At 35.9% G+C, this 22,270-nt stretch overlaps 3 protein-coding genes and 1 pseudogene across 3 annotated transcripts; 1 reads left to right on the forward strand and 3 right to left on the reverse strand.

The window, feature by feature from the left end:
* Positions 1 to 45: 45 nt before the first annotated feature.
* Positions 46 to 5,335, forward strand: LOC137749390 (uncharacterized). Its single transcript, XM_068489481.2, has 5 exons — positions 46 to 384; positions 1,116 to 2,123; positions 2,912 to 3,819; positions 4,431 to 4,487; positions 4,783 to 5,335. The coding sequence occupies exons 2-5, from the start codon at positions 1,157 to 1,159 to the stop codon at positions 5,026 to 5,028; spliced, it is 2,178 nt and encodes a 725-aa protein (XP_068345582.2). The 5' UTR covers positions 46 to 384; positions 1,116 to 1,156; the 3' UTR covers positions 5,029 to 5,335.
* Positions 5,336 to 8,286: 2,951 nt separating this feature from the next.
* LOC148689594 (uncharacterized) lies at positions 8,287 to 10,152 on the reverse strand. Its single transcript, XM_088688887.1, has one exon. It carries the CDS (start codon positions 9,577 to 9,579, stop codon positions 8,287 to 8,289), a length of 1,293 nt encoding a protein of 430 aa, XP_088545013.1. The 5' UTR covers positions 9,580 to 10,152.
* On the reverse strand, positions 9,724 to 10,713 carry LOC148689595 (uncharacterized; annotated as a pseudogene).
* A 3,553-nt stretch (positions 10,714 to 14,266) lies between these two features.
* Positions 14,267 to 16,479, reverse strand: LOC137749317 (F-box/kelch-repeat protein At1g15670-like). The gene has a single exon (XM_068489408.2). It carries the CDS (start codon positions 16,250 to 16,252, stop codon positions 15,191 to 15,193), a length of 1,062 nt encoding a protein of 353 aa, XP_068345509.2. The 5' UTR covers positions 16,253 to 16,479; the 3' UTR covers positions 14,267 to 15,190.
* Positions 16,480 to 22,270: the final 5,791 nt, after the last annotated feature.

Consider the following 22,270-nt stretch of genomic DNA (forward strand, 5'->3'; position numbering starts at 1 on the left):
AGAAGCATAATACAGATGGAGGGCCATGATTGGCTGTGAGACCCCACCGACGCTGCAGTGGGAGCCCGAGCGTACAATTTTATTCAGCGTAGGTCAGCTGCAAAAAGACCCCCAGACCAGGCACAGCAACAGCCAGAAAGGAGCAAAAGCTTTGAAGTAGTCCGTGCGGCAGAGAGTACACACCCAGCCCTGCTTCCGAATCCGTTTACACGAGTTGACCCGCCCGCGCGATCGGACACATAACAACAATCTCTCTCCGTCTCTAAAACCTCTCTCGGCCATCTTCACACTCACTCACTCTGCAACTTGTGCTTCTCTCTCTCAAGAAAAACCGTCGAGATCTTGGAGGCGCAGCTTCAGAGGCAGAGCATGCAGCAAATCCATGTAATTTCCCTCTCCTCTGAAAGCTCGTATTTGCTTACCCAATCTTCCAGAAATAAAGAAAAATGCGTATCTTTGAAATCTTTCTTTATATGTATGTGTGTGTATATGTATGAATTTTAATATTTTCGTTGGGCGGTTTGATAGGGAATGAGCTCCGAATTAATTGCATGATTTCTTGGTAAGTAGTAATCAGTGGATCTTTTATGGTCTGTTTGGCTGCCGAGAAAATGGAGCGAAAGAAAATGAATCAAGTCTCTCAAGTTAGTGAGAATTAGGATCGGAGAAAATTTTAGATTCAGCTCTGACCTTATAGTTGATCTTCATCGATAACTTCGAAGACCGTGAAATTAATGAAAATTTTTGGGATCTTGATTTTTTTGTTTTGTTAATTTTTAGTAGAGAAAAATAAGCATTGCTTGAATTAGTTGTAATTATTTTCCTGTATGTTCTTGTTGGTTGATTGTGATTACAAATTACTGGGATGCTATTTTTAGACATGGATATGGATGTTTAATTAACATAGAATCTGCGTGTTTATTTCGGTTTTATGGTGAAATGCTGAATGCAGTTACTGCGTTTGATTGCTGAGAGCGCCAAGTAACGCTAAACGGATTAAAATTTCATTCTGTGAGCTATATAAGATTTTAAAGAAAATTACAAGAGCCGAGGGAATTCTTTACTTATTCTTGTGTATAGAGAAAATCATGTTTCTTTACTCTTAATTGCTGCAGAGACCGAATTAAAAAGGAACTGATGTTCTTCGAAGAGAACGATGGAGGAAAGCACTAGAGTGGATTATAAGTCGACAAGAGAAAGTGGAAGTTTTAAGTCTACATTGTCAGGAAGATCCAGTCCTCGAAATTCTCCTTCATTTCGGAGATTGAATTCTAGCCGTACTTCACAAAAAGAAGGTAGAAGTAGTGGAGGTGTGCAGTGGTTTCGGAGCAATCGGGTACTGTTTTGGTTGTTATTGATTACTCTTTGGGCTTATCTTGGAGTTTATTTTCAGTCCAGTTGGGCTCATAGCAATAACAAGGATAACTTCTTGGGGTTTGGAAATAAGGCAAGGAATGGGAAGTCAGACAATGAACAGAATCTGCGGAGAGATTTGCTTGGCAGCGACAGTTCTGTGGAAGTTAAGAATGGGACCACAGAAAATCAGGTGGAAGATGGTAAAAGGATAGATGTGGTTTTAACAAAAAAGGATAATGAAGTTTCATCTCATCGAAGCGCAAGTCCAAAAAAGAAGAGTAAAAATGGAGTTCGTAGTCTTCGTGGTAAAGGGAAAGGTAATCAGAAGAAAGCAGTGCAGGTTGATGACCATGAGACAGAGGAGCAGGAAATGGACCTTCCTAAGACAAATACTACTTATGGGATGCTTGTTGGTCCATTTGGCGTTCTGGAGGATCAAATTTTAGAATGGAGTCCTAAAACGCGGTCTGGAACCTGTGACAGGAAGGGGGACTTTGCACGTCTTGTTTGGTCTAGAAGATTTATATTAATATTCCATGAACTTTCAATGACTGGGGCTCCACTTTCTATGTTGGAATTAGCAACAGAGCTTTTGAGCTGTGGAGCCACAGTTTCTGCTGTAGTTCTTAGCAAGAAGGGTGGCTTGATGCCAGAGCTAGCTAGGAGAAGAATCAAGGTGCTTGAGGATAAAGGAAAACAAAGCTTCAAAACTGCTATGAAGGCAGATCTCGTCATCGCCGGGTCAGCAGTGTGTGCATCATGGATTGGTGAGAACCATTTTAAGAAATTCCAAGTTAATATATTTGCTGATCTCACAAATTTTGAAGTGTATAACATTAACTATCAATACCTCCATATTGTTTTCAGTGACCTGATGTTGTATTAACCTCTATAGATTTTGTATCTAACGTTGAGTGTTGTGCTTGTTTAGTTACGGATATCAGTACCTTTTTAGCTTCTTGAAGTACAGGTTATACATGTAAAAACAGTATGCTTTCCCATGGAGATTAGTCAGTTTCTTGTAGAATTTTTTGATAGGATTATCATTTAGCAACATGTTAAAGAGTGATTTCCATGTAAATAGTTATAGCACTGTATGGATGGAACAACATATGTTGCCTAAATAATTTATTCTGTGTTGGAATTATGTGGTTTTCTATTCACCAACTGCTTACCTCCGATATTTCATCCACTTTCATGCTAATTGATGCAGGAAATATGCATGTTTTCTGTAATTAAGACGGTTTTTTTCTTTTTTCCATTCTAGGAGAACAATGACATTGACTAAGTTATTAACCTGATGAAATAGCCATATTATGCTCTGGTTTTTCTTGACCTTATAAGGATGTGTTTATGCATCATTACATTTGGAAATCAGTATTCCCTCAGTAATTTGTAAATACATAAATTCCATCTTTTTAACACCTTATTAGTTTATTTTGCATTGATGTGTTTTTGTATTAAGGTTTTCTTAGACTAAGTGACATTTGTCTGTGATATTTTGGAATTCTTAAATTTGTAACTGATTTGATTTGGCTTCGTTTGCTTGTATCAGATCAATACATGGATCATTTTCCAGCTGGTGCAAGTCAAATTGCTTGGTGGATCATGGAAAACCGGAGGGAATACTTTGATCGCGCGAAGGTTGTGCTTAACCAAGTGAAAATGCTGGTTTTTCTATCAGAATCACAGTCTAAACAATGGCAAGACTGGTGTGAAGAAGAAAAGATTAAGCTGAGGTCTCCGCCTCTTGTTGTACCACTCTCTATTAATGATGAACTGGCGTTTGTAGCTGGCATAGCTTGTTCACTTAATACTCCATCCGCTAGTACTGAGAAGATGCTCGAGAAGAGGCAGTTATTGCGAGATTCAGTCAGAAAGGAAATGGGGTTAACAGATAATGATATGCTTGTGATGTCTCTGAGCAGTATAAACCCTGGGAAGGGGCAGCTCTTGCTTCTTGACTCAGCACGCTTGGTGATCGAAGAAAAACCTGCGAAAGATGATCCGAAGATAAAAAATCCAGTACATAAGCGCCAAGCCCACTCTACCTTGGGTAGAAAACATCACTTGAGAGCTTTGTTACAAGAATTGAATGATGATGGAGTATCATCAAATGAATTGTCACTGTCCAACGAATCTGATGTGCAGTTGAATGAACCCCAGAAGAAAATTTTGCAATTACGTAATCTCTATACCTCTGTTGATAGTACGGGTGCTTTGACTTTCAATGCCACTCATATGAGGAAAGTGTTGTCAGATAAAGGAGGAACACTCAAACAATCTGTTAAATTTCTTATTGGTTCTGTTGGATCTAAGAGCAATAAGGTCGTTTATGTCAAAGAACTTTTGGGATTCCTATCTCAGCATTCAAACTTGTCAAAGTCAGTGTTGTGGACTCCGGCAACCACACGTGTAGCTGCATTATACTCCGCAGCTGATGTTTATGTCATGAACTCTCAGGTGATCCATCTTCTTAGTCTTTTAGTAGTTTATGTGAACACGCATAACTGCTCCTAAATTATACTTGTTATTATGGATTTTGATGGAGAAGTCCCATGTCATAACAGAATCAACCATTCATGTTTGTATTGGTTGTTTGAATAAAAATATTTTGTGAGTCTTTAGTTTTTAATCTGTAACACAACTGAGACAGACACGTAACGATATGGTATCTTTGACAGTATTAAGTGAGAACACCGGATAGATTTCAGGTCCTTATAAACCATGTGAAAGTGAAACTACTGTCGATAAATGTTATGAAATGGTTTATTTTGATCTCTATCTGGATATCATTTTGTTTTATTACATTTGAGGTCTTTGCAACAAAAAGTTATTAGCTCTGTCCAATGTATGCACAAGTTGTATTCATGAATTCCATTGGTTATGTATGAACTAGGCATACCACCAAATGTTACTGTTCTGTTCAATATGTATGTAGCGGTTCCAATTTAGTGCGTTTGTAACCCATTTCTCATTTCAGTTGAATTTATAATCTTGATTTATGCCTGTATACATTTGATCAATTATTCTATATCATTTAGAATTAACACAGTTTGTCAAATGGTGCACAGGGACTGGGAGAAACTTTTGGGAGAGTGACAATTGAAGCCATGGCATTCGGTCTTCCGGTATGACATTTTATTCCTCATCCCACTTGGATGATAGTTTTTTTATACTGCTGCTAACATTTAGTCTCGCTAATCGAACCTCAAATATGCAAAGGCATGCTATACCATATGACTGCTTTATGGCGTAATCTTTCTTTTCGGCTAGGGATGGTATAGCCGTTCCTTTTCCGGTTTCTCCTCGAAAACAACAGAAACAGTTATAAAAGATAAAGCCTCTTTTGAAGCAAAATGGCATTATTAATACTGATCTCGGTCGTTTGATCAAATATAATTCCTATGTGTTTGTTTTGATCAGGTGCTTGGAACCGAAGCCGGAGGCACAAAAGAGATTGTTGAACACAATGTAACAGGCCTGCTTCATCCTGTGGGGCATCACCAAACTCGTGGCCTCGCCGAGAATCTCCGGTTTTTGCTTAAGAACCCAGTTTCGAGGAAGCAAATGGGACTCAAGGGACGAGAGAAGGTAGAGCGGATGTACCTAAAGCGGCACATGTACAAGAAATTTGTAGACGTTCTCCTCAAGTGCATGAGACCCAAGTAACACAGGTACCGTTAAGATGACATTTTCATTCTTTTATTTTTAGAGAATGCTGTGAGTGGAATTAATGGAAAGTATGTTACTCTGGCTAATCGATACATATCGAGGATTGATATTTTGACGAAGGCGTGTTACGTGACGAGAGAGATTTTAAAACGTGAAGTTGGGCAAAGCAAAAGAATGTGAATTTGGAGCCTGGGGCGAACTTCTTAGAGAACTTTTTTTTTTCTTTTTATTTTTTTATTTTTTTATGGTTAATGCTACAATTTGTTTCCACAAATTTTATACAACTGGTTATATGTTAGAGTCACTCGTGATTGTTTCTGGCATATTTGCGAGAAAAGAAGAAATCAAAGGGATAAAATCATGCCTGGACAATCGACATGGCCTCTGTATCCTCCAGCCAGGCCACCTCCACAACCGCCTCTTTAGAAGGCTTGGCCGGCTGGCATGGCCGGTTCTGAAAGAAAGGCCCTTGGAGAGTACATCTTTGATTTGCCAATTATGTTAAGGCAGGAGCCCCACATGAGAAGAGACTGCGGGCCAGCCATTTCGCTGCTTCTCTGGTCTGGCGAGCGGTGCTAGCAGCTTTGGTCATGGTTGTGCGAGGGAGTTGGAGAAGATCGCGGTGGAAATCGGTTGAGAGATAAAGAAATTATAGACAACGCAAACGTTGAATACGTGACCAACAAGCCGAATATAAAACTATGAATAAAACTTTATTAATTGAAACGAAAGAGAACAATACAAATTGCCGAGGTGACTACGTAACCCGTAAGATTATAATGTGACTAAATTAGTTTTTATGTTAAATTACATGCCACATGTATTTATAGAGAACAAAACCTAAGAAACTCTAATTCAAAAGGGTTAGGCCCAAGCCCAAACAATAAAATAAATAACTAGTTTTCCAACACCCCCGACAAACATGTCGTCAAACTCATAGCGGTACACAACGTGAGTTTGCCAACAAGCAGATGTGGATACAAGCTCTGTTAGGTACATATGATAAGACAAGCTTCGTTAGGTGAACTCAAGAAGACAAGCTCTATTAGACAGACAAGGCAACACAAGCTTCGTTAGGTGGGCAAGGCGAGTTCTGTTAGGTAGACAAGACAAGCAAGCAATTCAAGCGAGCAATTCAAGTGAGGGAGCAACCAAACAATAAACCAATTTCAAAGAAAGCGATCCTCTTCGGATCCCTTCCTCTTAATTCACCAAATCAAGATATTCGTGCCGTTAAAATTTGATCCAATGGCTACAAACAAGGGCTTACTTTAAAAGTTATAATAACTTCAGCCGTTGGATCAAATTTAAACGATACAGATTCCTTGATTTGGTGGATTAAGAGGAAAGAATCCGGAGAGGTTCTCTTTCCCAATTTCTAACAACCAAGCAAGCAATTTCCAAGGGGGTGTGATATCCACACACCCCATTTTACTTCTCACACACCTTTTTAGTTTTCGACTGTCGGATCGGATGAATTGAAGAAGATCAACGGACATAAATTATCCAGGGGTGTGTGAGAAGTAAAATGAGGTGTGTGGATAGCACATCTATTTCCAAGCGGTTAATAAATGGATAAGGGTAGTGAAGTGGTAAATGACGATAACCAACAATCAAATAGCAAATTCCGAAAGGCAGGCAAGTAGATTTCGAAAAACTTCATGATTGAAACGAATAGAACATTACAAATTCATCAGACAGTTACATAACTCGTAAGATTACATTGTGATTAACTTAAATCTCATATTAAATTGCAAACTATATTTATAAAGAAAGAAACTTTAGATATCCCAATTCAGATGGTCTAGGCTTTAATCCAAACAATAAAATAAATAACTAATTTTCCAAGGTCTTGCTTGCTGCTTGTTACTGTGTTTCTCTCTTCCATTTGGATTTCTTTTCCTTTTTCCCTTTTTCATTTGGAACCCTACTCTTTATTTTTATTTTTTTTTATTCATACCTACTCTTTATTTTTTAGCTTCCCATTTTCATTTGAATTTCTTTTCCCTTTCCTCTTTTTCATTTAGAAGCCTCACTCTTTATTTTGAGTTTCCCTTTTTCATTTGGAACTTTTTTCCCTTTTCCCTTTTTCATTTGGAAACCTTACTCTTTATTTTTGAGTTTACCTTATTTCATTTGGATTTTCTTTTTTTTTTCATTTGGATTTTGTTGTATAAATTAGCACTTAAAAGGCTGCTCTTTTATTTTAGGCATGATCTTTACGTATCTATAGTTTCAGCATGTGCCTTAAAGAATAAGTCTAAACAAATTTCTTATTTCAATAAACTAAAATTATGTTGTTCCACAGCCAACATGTGACAATAAAATAGATTTATGTCTTTAAAATACAATTTTCAGTTATTTGACATAACTATTTTAATTCAAATTGATTAGTGTAATATTCTTCAAACAATAGCTAAGATGTGATTTTTTTATTTTTATTTTTTTGGAACAAATATATGATTTCTGTAAACAAAAAAAAAAACAATTTTCTTTTAATAAATCCCTGTAATCTTCTTAATGGTGATTTTTCAACGAGAAATATTGTTTTTGTAACCACTATATTATCATAGTGGGTATTATTAGTGCAATAAATAATGGAAAACGCAAATTAAATAACTCTTGTTTTTTGTTTTCTTTTACTGTTTTGGACCTGAGGCTGTATTATTTAGTTTACGATAAATTAGAAAGATCAAAATTTTAAATTAAATTCGTAAATTAAATGATAGATAACTAATAAAAATATACACGTTAATCAACACTTAAATAATAATTCAATTATCAACAACTATATTATTTGATTTACAAATTTGGTCTCCCTAGTATTTAACAATATTATTTAGGCTGTTAGCCAAAATTGCCTATGAGATTGACATAACTTCTTACTTAGATTTTGAAATCGATAGAAGTGGTCCCTAAGTTTGTACATTATCAATTATTTTGGTCCTTCCGTAAAGATCTCTATTAAATAAGTACCAAGATGCAAAAAATACTCTCAATTTAATAAACAATTGACCAAAAAGATTTGACAAAATGAGGGTATTTTTGTCACTTTATTCTTACTTAATGAAGTTTTTTTTTTTTTTTTTTTTTTCACAAAATGAACAAAATGATTAATGGTAGACAAACTAGAGGCAGTGGCGAAACCAGGATTTCTCGGGAGAAGGGGCGAACTTAAAAAAGTACAAGGTTAAAGAAAAATGGCAACAACTAAATTTTTTTATATGTCTTTCATAATTAATCAATACAAACAAATTACAATTGTTGCCAGCAAAGTTTCATGTCATGAAAACGTCGCATAATAGGCTCATTATCAATAAAAGCAAATACATCTCTCTCAATGTAAACAACCATGCTATCACTCAACCATTGATCTCCCATTTTGTTACGCAATGGTGTTTTCACAATCTTCATAGCAGAAAAAGCTATTTCTACCAAAGCGGTTGCAACCGGTAACACCAAAGCCAATATAAGAAGCTTATACACCAACATATAGCTTTCACATCTCCCGGTCTTCACTAACTCTTTTGCAAGATCACTAATTCCTCTCAATTGTGAAAACTCACTATGCATCTTCATATCATGAATGTACTTGTCAAGTTGAATTGGAAGATTCATGAGGTCTATACGGTCAAAATCTTGAGGATAAAGATGAGCTAAACGAACAATTTTTGCTTTGTCAAAAGATGCAAAATTATTCACCGAACTTAAACATGTCATACGAAGAACCAACTCAATGTTTACCTCATTGAAGCGATCATTCAATTCCTTTAGTTGCATATCAAGGACTTGAAAATAGAGGTCCACACGATAATAATGGAAGTTTGTGATTTTTGGGGCTTTATGCCTTGATTTTCCAGGTACGAAATGCAAATCATCCATGTTAGGAACAACAATATCATGCTCCTCACAAAACTTTTCCACATCATGAAGCAAGTCCCCAAAGTCATCATCTCTCAAGGATTGTAGTCTTTGCTTGCATACTTCCACTAACGCCATCGCATTCACAATATCTTGATCTTTCTTTTGCAATGCTTGTAATAATTCATTTGTAATTCCCAATATAAGTCTCATCAAGAAAAGGTGAAATGCAAAATCAAAAGTTTGTATGTCTTTGAATAACCTAGTTGCTTTACCGAGATTATCTTGGTTGCGATCACTTTTAATCCATTCTACCACCTCCACCACGGCTTCAAACATAACAATAATATTAACTATAGTACCATAATGCGAGTTCCACCGTGTATCACATGGACGCATGAGACTACTTTCTTGATTTAACCCCTTACCTGTTTCAAGATTACCAAGATCAAGAGCTTTCTTAATTTGTTCTTGTTGTTTCTCTCTAAATGCATCACGGCGCTTACACAATAATCCAATAAGATTCACCAAACTACTAGCATTGATGAAGAAATTGGCAACATCCTCATTTTCCTTTGCCACGAATACAAGAGCTAGTTGAAGTTGGTGTGCAAAACAATGAATATAAAATGATTGAGAGTATTCGTTCAAAATCTTTGTTTTAAGACCATTTAACTCACATTTCATATTACTAGCTCCATCATAACCTTATCCTCGTAACTTGGACATACTCAAATTTGTTGTAGCAAACAATCTCTCAATGGCCTCTTCAAGCGAGCTACTAGTTGTAGATGAGACATGTTGAACACCCAAAAACTTTTCAATTGCTTCTCATTTTTTGTTCATATAACGCAATACCACCGCCATTTGCTCTTTAGTTGAAGAATCATGTGCTTCATCAACCAAAAGAGAAAAAAATGCACCTTTCATATCCTTAGTGATTGCATTTACAGTTTTAATGGCACAAGCACGGACAAGATCTTTTTGAATATAAGAAGAAACATACTTAAGATTCTTGGGAGCATTCTCAAACACAACCTTCCTAACTTGTTCATTATGCTTGGAAAGAAATTGCATAAACTCCAAATAATCACCCCTATTGCTTGATTTCAACGATTCATCGTGGCCACGAAAAGGCAAACATTGTCCCAACAACCATCTTGTGCATTCAAGTAAGGCACTCAATAAAGTACGATAATTAATGCGAGCTTCATCGGTTTGCTTACTCACAAATGTTTCAATGTGTTGTTTTTGTGTCATCAAATCTCTAACTTATTGTACAGCTTTATTATGAAGACTTCCAACGCCTCCCTCATGGACTCAAAGATTTTCGAGTCCTTTCTTCCAATTTGTAAACCCTATCTCAATGAAGGCATCACTTCCAGTGCTACCCATTTGATCAAAATCACATTTGAAAAGATAACAATAACGAGAAAATGCAGCATTTTTTGATATACTACACTCCAACCACTTAAACTTATCAAACCAACCGATGATAAAACATTGATTATCGCTAACTTTTCTTGGCATGATGTGGTCTCTAGGTTGACAAGGATCATTTGGAAATAGTGTCTACGAATTGCTTCACGATAATTAGATGGATAATCAAGCATTCGATGTCTATGTGCAGGACGCAGGAAGATTAGCCAATATTTCATCCAACTCAGTGGCTTCACTTTGTTGTGACCTACTCGGAATATTCGAAGGATGACTTCTTGAAATATTTGAAGGAGGAGGAGGACTACTCGGAATAGTTGAAGAAGGACTACCCGAAATGTTTGAAGGAAGATTTAAGCATTGTTTCTTATAGTATCGTTCCATTACATAACTGTAAGAAAAAAAAAATTTCTTAGACTCTTAATCCTAGAGTAAACTATACTAATATGCATAATAACTAATCCAACCAACAGTTCAATTAATCAATACCAATTAGCATACAAATTATTCAATAAATAAAAATTCAATTCAACTAATCATATGAATAATTGTATACATTATGTAATAATTCAATTAATTAATCAATAATCAAGAATTCAAATTTTATTTTTCACCCTAAAAATTAATTTCATATCAATAATCAACAACCAATAACCTAACTTAGTGCATTACCATATGAATATGATTCTATTTCTATACCAATTAAATAAAATTCGTATTAAATAATTATTTAGGGTTAGGTAGGGATTATAAATTTACCAAATTACCTTTGAAGTTTGAAGGCTGGCCTGGAAGCCAGCGACTCAGTGGCTGGACTGGAGTGAGATTGTGAGAGTGAGAGGAAACGGCTCAGGGTTGACTCCGTTTCGTTCCGTTGCTCCTCTTGCTGGGATTTTGGGGGGCAGCTTTGCTACTCTCTGTCTCTAATTGGTCTTGAGAATGGCTGAGAGAGTAAAGAAAGGCTGAATGGGGGACACGCGGTCTCACCACCCCACCCCCCCCAAAAAAACCATATATATATATATTTTTTTCAAACAGACGAAACGATGCCGTTTCGTGTAAGTTTTTTAATTTTTTTTTTTTTTTTTACCAAGACCAAAACGACGTTTTGGCCTGGATTTAAAAAAAAAAAAAAAAAAGAATAGAATCCACTCTGCTGTTGTGCAACAAAACTAGTTCCCCGTAGAATAGACAGGGAGCAGAGGGGCTGGGTTTTCCTGGAAGGGAGGAGCTGAACCTACGCTGGGGCTGTGTTTTCCAGCGAGGGGAGTGGCGGCCGCCACTCCTCGCCTTCACGTGGCTTCGCCACTGACTAGAGGGACCACTTCTATCGATTTTAAATTTCAAGGACCGAAGTGAGGAGTTATGCTAATCTCAGGGATTATTTTGGTTAAAAATCCTATTATTTAATCAACATTTAACCTTGAACCAATAATAGACCTAGTCTATATGAATGCATATGACAAACTTACCTGAAGTGATGTCTTTGATTTTTCTTGACGTTCTTGAGATCAAAATCCTGAGACATGCAGACTCAACAATTACAATGAAAATTGATACTAGTCTAAGCAAAATACAGACACGTGCGTTTTGTTAGGATTGTCAATTTTCCGCACTAACAGCGTTTGTAATTGTATAATTGTATTCTTGGTTAATCATATTCTCCGTTTTATTTGATTAATGAAATACTTTTTATCTTAAAAAAAAAGTTACAAGTTTACTATTGTTTATTCAGGACCATTAATATAAGGTTATGTGAATTAAAACTCTCTTCATATGACCATGTATTAGTCGCCTAAATGTTGTAAACGAGGGTGTCATCTTGATCATCATCACTCTCCGTCTCCGTTCTATTTCTTGGGGCAGTCTTCAGTCCTGTGGCTATAACCAACACGACAAGTCGTACAAAAGTTCTTAACAACACCTCCAATCCAATTCTTTGTACCTAAAGATTTTTCAGTGTGCACGGAACACGAGGTGATACACTACGTGTCCAGTGGTGAGATACTTGTGTTAAAAATTTAACAACTCAAAAAATATAAAATTTTCTCTACTTATATAATGAAATGTGGTGTATTACCGTGTTTCGCGCATAATGAAAAATTTCTCGTCTGTACTAGGATAGTCACCTTCTCTTTTACAGCATTTACAAATCAGGGTAGCGCTAGGGCCAACTTTTGGAGAGATTTTTTATTATGATCGGAATACGGGATGGTACACCATATGTCATTATATAAATGGTGAGATTTGTGTGTTAAAAAGTTAATAACTTAAAATATAAAATTTATTACCATTTATATAAAAACGCGTGTTGCACACTATCCGTATTTCTGTCACAATGAAAATTTTCTCTAACTTTTGGATCTTTCTCGGTAGAGGTATATTTGCTGCTCTAGGTTTCTTAGTTTTTGTGGGTCAGTATCGGCTTCTTTGATGATATTGGAGAGTGGTGCTCCCAGATTGGTCATGGTTGTGCGAGGGAGAAGGAGGAGATCGCGGCGGAAATCGGTTGAGAGTTGAAGAAATTATAAGACAACTACGATGAAAGTGAAGTTCCACCGTAAAATCAATTGGCAATATAGAAAGTAGCCCAAGATCATATAAGCACATAACAAATTTTGTCCCTCACCAATGTGGGACAACTCTCAACACGTCTCTGCACGTGTGGCAAATTTTCAAGCCTACACGTGGACAACAACTGGGTGACGTGGAGCACTTGTGGCCGTTGGGCTTCACATGTAGATAACCTTACTCTGATACCATGATGAAATTGAGATTCCACCATAAAACCAATTGGCAATATGGAGAGTAGCTTAAGATCATATAAACACATAACAAATATTATCCCTCACCAATATGGGACAACTCTCAACAAACGCAAGGGTTTACTTCTATCGACATTCCATTCTAATAAACTAAAATAACGTTGTTCCGCAGCCACCAAATGACAATAAAATAGCTTTCTGCAAATGATTTGACTTCAAAATTCAATTTTGGTTTACTTGACTTAACTATTTTTAATACAAATTGGTTAGTGTAATCAAAGAGACAATAGATAAGATATGATTTCTTTAAACAAATATAGCATTTTCCTTTTAATACAACTCCTATAATCTTCTCAATTGTGATTCTGCCAACGAGGAGAAAGATTGTCTTGATTCTGCCAACGAGGAGAAAGATTGTCTTGTGACCACTGTAATATCATAGTGGTATTATGGTGCAATAAGCAATGGAAAATGAAAATTAAATAACTCAATTTGAGGACCTATGACTCTGGGGACTTCTTTTTTATGAGCTCATGGATAAATCTAACGATAGCAAAACTAATGATGTTATATAATCTTGTTATATTTAAACAAAATGAAAACATGTGAACTAACTAAAAAAATTAGGGTCCACACTCATCTAAGGTTTTAGAAGACGCTATGCACTAGTCGGGCGGCGGGATGGGACCTAGCGCCTAAACGGATTAGGCGGCTTAGACGGATTAGACGGATTTAAGTATATATATATATATCATATAAATAAGTGTCTACTTTTCTTAAAAAATATATAATTTCATTGGGATACATAAACTATAGAATAAAATGACATATAGATTATAAAGTATTAGAACATAATGAAAACATGGGGCATATGATATGTTTTCATCTAAGCATTCAATAAGTCTTTTACAATTTGTTGAAGAAAAAACAAATGAAAGTTATCTATTTTATGTCTAAGTAGGAGTCGCAACCTAAGTGAGTACTTAGGCGGGTCTGGACGGTTTGGGCAGTCTAGGCAGATGCTTAAACAGATTTAGACGCCGTTTTTTAATTTTCAAATGCCAAAAAATTAATCGGAAAGAATTCGATGATTGGGTAGTTGCAGTTGTCAATTTCAGAGACCATATTTGATCGATCTTCAATTTCCAAAACCAAAATGATGAGGGATCCTAATTTCACGACCAATTGTGATACTTTATGCCGCTAGTTGTATTTTAGTTGTTGATTTGTCTTCCCTCTGATTTGTGCACCTTTTTCGATTTCCATCAGATATGGGATAGTTCTGATCTTCGCCTCCACCTTTGACCACAAATAATTACGTACTGAGCTCCGGATCTTATCCTTTCCATGCCTTTTCTTCATAGCTTGGATTTGAAGTTGGCTCATTTTGTTCAGGTATAATGGGATTATATGACCTCATCAGTTTTGCTACAATTAGATCAATTCAAGGGCTCATCAAAAAGGGGTTCTCACAAATCCTTAAAATGAGGATCTTCGGAGAGCAGCCATATGAGTTTCTATAGCAAATTAACCAATAAAAGAAATTCTTTAAAATTAGGGTAAATTACATTTTACCCCCTTAGCTTTGGAGTCTATTACAATTTCTTACAATATCTTTAAAACATTTCAATCTCTTACATTTACTACTATTTCATTTCAATTTCATACAACCGTTAAAATAGTGACGTGTCAAATATAAGGCACATATTTTTTATGACGTGGCAAATAAAAATAATTTTAAAATCAATTTTTTTTTAAAAAAAAAAGCAAAATTAAAATAAAGTGAACCCCACCCAAATTTGTGTCATCGTTCTTCCAACGCCCAAATTTGTTCATGTTGGATTAATAATCGCCATCATTTGTATTTGGTGCCAGTAGGATATTTAAAACTTTTCAACTTAGTATTACAATTTAATAATTTTTTTTTATTTATATGTGAGAATATTATATACAATTTTAATAAATAACGAGTTTGATATCTCTTATCAAGCGAAAAAACATTCCTCTACAAGTTATACAAATACAAAAGGAACTTGACAGATACTCATTCTTACAAATCCAGGGAACAAATCGACAACTAGACTTGTAGCTTGGACTCATACCTCCAAATAACAACTTGATTGAACATGGCCCGAGTACTTGTGAGGTGTCTCTAGTTTTGTCCACATGTAATCTTCCAAATGCAGTACGTAAGCCATGTGGGGCTCACCGAACCCAGCACTCCCCATCACTAATACTTTACCCTGCCACGCTGTCACGCAATCGGGATTACGCAACTGAGCAGGCAACTTGGCCACGAATTTCCACGTGTCGTGTTTTTGCTGTACCACATCATCGCCACGACACATGTACATTGTCTCATCGTCACCGTCCACACATGTCCGTGGACAAGTGGCGACTTGTAAGAAGCCCTCCTGTACTTGATTCCACAGCCACGTGGAAATGTTGAATGTCTCGGTGCTCCTCTCGAAACGTCCTTGCATTTCAGTGCAATATCCGCCGATGACGTGGAGTTTGCCACCCTGGAAAATCGCCTTACATTCGTCACGCTCTCTTGCCATATCAGGCAACGGAATCCACTCATCTTTTGCCACGTCATACGCCATTGATGATCTCAATGCATTCTTCTCGTCGTCATGTCCGCCGGCAACATACACCATCCGCTCCGAATCCGCCGCGCACCCAAAGAATATCCTGCCATCACCCGGCATGTCAGTCCCACGCCGCCACGCTCCGGACACAAAGTTGTAGATAAACACAGATTTCGAGATCGTCCACGTAAGCGGGTCCCAGCCACCCATCACCACCAAATCGGACCCAACTGCTGCCAATTGGCAAAACATGGGTAGCCCATTGGCAAAACCGGCAAGGAGAGGCAACTCGGACCAATTACCCAAATCCGGTTCACAAATAGTGAGCCGGTAAACCGGGCTATCCGGACTCCTGAAGACACCATGGTTTGAGACCACATGGGCTTGAACCATCACAATGAGTCTTTGGCTGCGGCCAGCAACCTTCCTATGCTGAAGAAACTCCGGCAGCTCAACCTCCGCCTTCCACCCTTTACACACCGATACCACCGTCGGAAACTGGTCGTATTCAACACGACTTAGACAGTCATATGCTATATCATCCGGCAGGCCAGAAATCAGCGCCATGGTACAAGATTTGGTACCAACAAAAAGCAGAAACTTGGTATGCAAAAACGACTGAGAATTTGACGTATAAATTCTGAGAGACGGGGTTTTTTGAACCTGAAATATTGGGACTGCTTGGAAGGGAATTTTTATAGTGTTTGATTGTTGTGAAGAAGGGAGGGTCCTGGTTTAGTGTTTAATGTTTCCTCCAACCGGTTTTATTGTATTTATATATATAAACATAAAGTTCTAGACAGAAAGGTTTGGTCGATTTGGACAATTTAATAAGGCCTTTGATATTGTCAATTTTCACATTCCCATTAACGGACTCTATGTGCCAGCATTAATATTCTCCGATATTATAATTTAATTAATTTATCATCGTCTAACAATTGTCACCGCGCAACATTTAATTAGATTATAAAAATGGAAAAACACTATGGATTAGGAAATTGGGGTGCCGCAGTCGGTATCTTCTTCAACGTAACTTGCAGGGTTTTCTTGTATTCATTGACAAACTTTGGAAGTACATGCAAGTGATGCCATGTGGAAGTAAAAATAGCCAAACAATATCAAAATTGAGAAAATTCAAGTCCATTTTGCATATTATTGAAAAATATATTAATACATTTGTTTTTCTTTACAAAGGGGACCGGCTAGTAATTTTGTCATGGCAGTCCATCTTTTTGGGGACCAGAAAGATTGTCTAGCACCAGGACGTGTCATGTGGAATGCAAGCCTGAAGTTCATCCCCTATCACTAGGCCACCTTATGATGATTATATGGAATACATGAATGTGTGTGAAAGCCTACTATGTGCATCGTAATGTACGCAAGCGCCATGAGGCCATTTCAGCATGACCGCCCAAGCTAAGAATGAGAGTCTCAAAGCCTACTTGAAGCAATTCCATGCGGAATTGGTAAAGATCGAGAAGTCGAACGACAGGCTCGCTACAATGGTCTTCAAACAGGGACTCTATATCCACTCGCCTCTCTCCCAAAAGCTGAAAAAGAAGAAATATGACTACACCATCCTGACGAAGTGCTTTGATATCGCTGATGACCTCATCGATTCGGAGATAAACTCGGAAAGAGAGCTCGGAAAGTGCCGGTTGGTAATTGTTCGTTTTTATTTTAAGTTTTTTCGGTTCGGAGATAAGTAGAATGAAATGTAAGAAGATTATAAAAACTAAAAACCAAAATTTATTTTAATTATTTTCGTTTATTCTTCATTCATCTATTTCCGCTTATTCTACCACCCTTCTTTGGCCCTCCTTTTTTATATATATATATATTTCCACTATTTCAAGCACTAAATGTAAAATTAAAAACGAAAAACGAAATGATTACTGAACAACCGCTTAACACATCTTTACCATTAGTATTTCACAAGGTCCATTCCAACCATAATAACAATATGGTATGCAAGTGACGTATTGCCTTAGTGGTTAAAGCTTTTCTACTCAACTCACTGCGTCCCAGATTCAAACTTTCCTCCCTCCGCTTGATTTAGATTGATGCAAAAACGTATTAAAAAAAAATAATAATAATAATAATAATCAACCACGAAAATTTTATTAGATGAGTATTAAAAATAATAATAATAATAATAATCAGCCACGAAAATGTTATTAGATGATTAAAGAACATGTGAATTTCATAGTCGTTCTCATGATTCCCATATGTGTACCAACTTAAGAACATAAACACATGGTGAGGATATGACTAGGAAAGCAATGTCGGTTATATTTTAATTAGAACCGACATAACTTACTCAAAAGACGGTCATTACTGGTAGAGTAGATGCTAGATTGTTTATGATCCGCCAGCAAAGTATGCTTGTGCATGCAATCATATTAATACTTGTAATTTCACCAAATTGAAGTCAAACGAAAGCATTCAACATGTTGCAGCTTTAAAAAAAAAAAAAAAAAAAAAAAAAAAAAAAAAAAAAAAGGGAAAGTTTGTTAGGAGTCAACTTGTTAGTTCATCGTTCAGTCTCGCTTCTGTGCAAAAATAGCATCAGAATATTCAGGACATCTTTGGATTAGGTTCAAACCTGGACAATTTTTCAAGCCATTCCCGTACGTCAGGGCCGGCGTTTACAAATTAGTGCTGTTAGCATCGAAGTGTTGTTTTACGCTAGAATGTTTGAGAGATTTTGTATGTGTTTATAACATCAAATTTTAGTGACGCGTCAACAAAATAAGATGGAAGGATTGAGTCGATAGACAAGCATCAAATTGGATAGAATAAATTGAAATCCATTAGTATCTCGGAATTAAAAAAAAAATATAGAAAACCTTTAAAGTTCAATTGATAATAATGTGAAGAATCTGAATAACAACTCCAAGATAAGCCTTATATAGGTATCAAACCCTAATCTAGCGGTAATTGGAAATCAAGTGAATAAAGGAAATATAAAAATAAAAAAAATTGGAGAAATGGAAGCCTAATCGGTATGGGAGAAGAAAATATAAAATTACCCAAAACTCAAACTTTCGCAAAACCATTCAAGCAACTTGAATTTTCCAACAATAAGCCTTTCCATATTTTATCACAAAATATTTTATGCTTGAACGTGAATTTCCTTTCACGCGTCATCTCTTGCCAATGCTCAACCATTTCATTTTCTTTAACTTTATCCACTTTAATCGACCCCCATCTTGTCCTACATCATTTAGTTTAGTATTATAGCAGTTTTACTCATGTGTGAAGCTTAATGAATATACGTTTTTCAAGTCACCTAATATGTGAGAGCTAATATGAGTTAAGAACGTGTGTTTATAACGTCAACTTTTGGCTTGACTGTAGTGAAATGATGTCCAGCATATTGAAAACTTATCGTACGTTGTCTGTCTTTATAAAGACTTGAGCTACTCTCTATTAGTAATTAATTTTGAAGTAAAATCTCAATTTCCTTTCGGCAGCAACAAGAATACTTCATAAAAAATTATGAAACCTCTGCAAATTGTGATGGATTTTACTTTCGGATTCTAGGTAGGATGTCATTATTTGATTACAAGACCGTGTTTACAAGGAATCATATATATGGAAGTTTTGGAAACAATGAGCTTCCGTTCCATACAGATGCCGTTATTTGGTCGCAAAACAATGTGCATTTTTGGTTTATATAGTTTTTTTTATAGGAGAAACGGTAGTGGATTTATAAAGCATTTTGTTTTGCAATTGGATATGTGGTTTTCATATAGCATTTTGTTTTGAAATTAAATATGTGTCTGTTTTCTCTTAGTGTAGATAATATCGTTTGTTCAAAAAAAAAAAGTGTGAAGGCTAACAATATGTCAATATAACTAGATGTGAGACTATCTTGAAAATAAAATACTATCATTTCGGTCTTGCTTATACATACAAGAGAGACTATCATGTTACAAGTTTAGTGAAGGAGTGACGTCTTTTGCAAGTTATCAAAAACTTATGCAAGGTTTTGTCCTAGTGAGCGTTATCTTTCCAATTGGTTGGATATGGTTATGTGGGTAGATTTTGTATAGTCTTTCTGTTGCATTTTCTTGTTTGTTTAAGAAAACTATAGTAATATTCATTTCATAAAAAAAAAAAAAAAAAAAAAAAAGGATGTCTTTTTGTTGCATTTGAAAGTACTAGAATGGTTCACATGTTCGTTTATATCAGAGCATAGGATTGAAACAAACTTGCAATCCTATTAGCAGCAACGGAATATAAAATCAATTGGCAACACACAATACACACCCATGTAGGATTTAACGAGGTAAAACCCACCACTATGAAAATCTTCCAGCACTTTGCTAGGCAGAAAACAATCCACTATAAGTCAAACAACTAGATCTTACTAGACATGTACTAGAAGGCAGTTTCATCCTCCGCAGCCTTGCTACTTGAGTATGCAACTTGCTTTCTCCACATGAAAGTCCACGAAACTGGTCGCGGTTGTCGATTACTCCAACACAAACTTTGCACAATACTTCTCAAACGCATAAGAGATCCGCGATCACACAATAGGAATGATATAAATGATTTAACACAATAAATCAATTACGAGAATCACAAGAAACATTCTCATATTGATATTAAGATTAAAGCACAAAGTAGACCATGAATGATTTCTCAATTTTTCTCTAAAAAAAACCTCTTTGCAATGTTATGCTCTCAGTGTCCACGCAAACATGCGGCGGCCTTAATGCGCGCGCGCGCACTCATATATTTATGTTGCCTCTTATTTTAACCTAGCATGCGGCTACAATACTAATGGGTTGAACTAACCTAATCAATAAAGCTTTATCAAATAAACACACTAAAATTACCAATTTAAAAGCTACAGCCCATTGTATTTAACAACATTAGTTAATCAACATTTAACCTTCAACTAATAATCGACCTAGTATATATGCATGCACATGACAAACTTACCTAAAGCAATGTCTCTGGTTTTGCTTGACGTTCTTGAGATCAAAATCCGGAGATATTTAGACTCAACAATTACATATGAAAATCAATACTAGTCTAAGAAAAATACAGACACGTGCATTTTGTTAAAAATTACCAATTTTTCGCACTAACAACATTTGTAATCATGAAATTTTATTTCTCGTGAATGATGTTCTTCGTTTTATTTGATTAATGAAATATTATTGCCTTAAAAAAAAAAAGTTTACATGTTTACTATCGTCTATCCAGGATCATTAATATAAGGGATATGCGTATAAATTCCCTTCACATGGCTATGTATTTGTGGCCTAAACGCCGTAGTGCGACAAACTCGTTAAGATAAAGTCCTCAGATTACACAGTGTGTCCCTACATCTTTGTGTGTCTGTATAAATATTAGATAATCTGTTGTATGTGTAGTGCTCATCTCAGTAGATAACACGTAATGTTTGTCTCTACATTGTTCACCTCATTGATTGCATGGTCCATTCATCATGATCCATATAGTATATATTATTATCCAAGCATTAACTGATTAATAAGTTAATATTACACTAGCTATCGGTTTGGACATAATTCATAATTTTATGTTTTATATTTTCATCCAAATAAAATCCTTACTAGCTCACCAAACTGAAATTGTTTAGCCATTTAATATGATTGCCATCAACATGTCTTTGTTTATGGACAACGTTGTATTTGTTCATTTGTTTGGTTACAGGCAGATAATTTGAAGGGAATTTTTATAAGATTAATATTTTAATGATGACCTAAAATGTCATTGATTTAGATCATTAAATATTGTGAAATCGGCCAGTTTAATGTTTTATTAACTTATTAGCGCCATATTACCTTATTACTTGATCAGCAATGAGCACTACAACAATTCATACGCCACTTAGTACTACGGTCTAGTGGTATTCTTTTCACTTGTAAATAAGAAATTTTAAGTTCGATTCTCGTCAAAGGTTAATTCGAACTACATTATCGATAGCCTATTATAAGGCTTAGTCTACACCCCATCTACACTCAAATTTAATTCATTTAGTTGTCTAATGGTTACCTCTCACGATTCAATCATGCATGTTGGTTTTACGATCACATCAAACAATTGAAGGCTTGATGCCGACAATTATATATATTTATACAATATATTAATCACTGATGCAATTTTAACACTATATTTCGAACAATAATTACATAACGACAATAAAATCAATAGCAAAAGTTCATTAGTTTTGATTGATCCACTAAATTATACAAGTAATATTGGCATAGAGAAATTAAACTGGACCGGCACTTGAGATGAAAACTGTCTAGACATTTTGTCAATAGTGATAATGCACCAAGTAATCTTCCATAAACATGTACTTATTAGGAAAAAAAAAATATGGAATTGGGATCACACGAAAAATGGATTAGTACGTTTGGGAGACCATTATAATCTCTCCGGACTCATGTATTCACACTATTTAGTTGTCAATTTATGTTGTTTAACTAAACTTTTAGCGTGAATAATTGTTAATTAATTGTATTTTTTTGTGCGGATTGACAAATATTTAAAGTGTATATGAGAGGAGAGGAGATCAATTTCATGTCCAGGTTTAACTGTCCC

This window comes from Pyrus communis, chromosome 17, assembly GCF_041283825.1.
Source record: "Pyrus communis isolate YQ-2024b chromosome 17, ASM4128382v1, whole genome shotgun sequence".
Classification (NCBI taxonomy): domain Eukaryota; kingdom Viridiplantae; phylum Streptophyta; class Magnoliopsida; order Rosales; family Rosaceae; genus Pyrus; species Pyrus communis.

What these genes read in the sequence shown, in the direction of transcription:
- LOC148689594 (XM_088688887.1), bottom strand. Translation starts at nt 9,579, where the DNA reads ATGAAATGTGAGTTAAATGGTCTTAAAACAAAGATTTTGAACGAATAC.
- LOC137749317 (XM_068489408.2), bottom strand. Translation starts at nt 16,252, where the DNA reads ATGGCGCTGATTTCTGGCCTGCCGGATGATATAGCATATGACTGTCTA.
- LOC137749390 (XM_068489481.2), top strand. Translation starts at nt 1,157, where the DNA reads ATGGAGGAAAGCACTAGAGTGGATTATAAGTCGACAAGAGAAAGTGGA. An exon ending in TTTATGTCATGAACTCTCAG is followed by an intron (nt 3,820 to 4,430) that starts GTGATCCATCTT and finishes AATGGTGCACAG; the next exon opens with GGACTGGGAGAAACTTTTGG. An exon ending in CCATGGCATTCGGTCTTCCG is followed by an intron (nt 4,488 to 4,782) that starts GTATGACATTTT and finishes TGTTTTGATCAG; the next exon opens with GTGCTTGGAACCGAAGCCGG.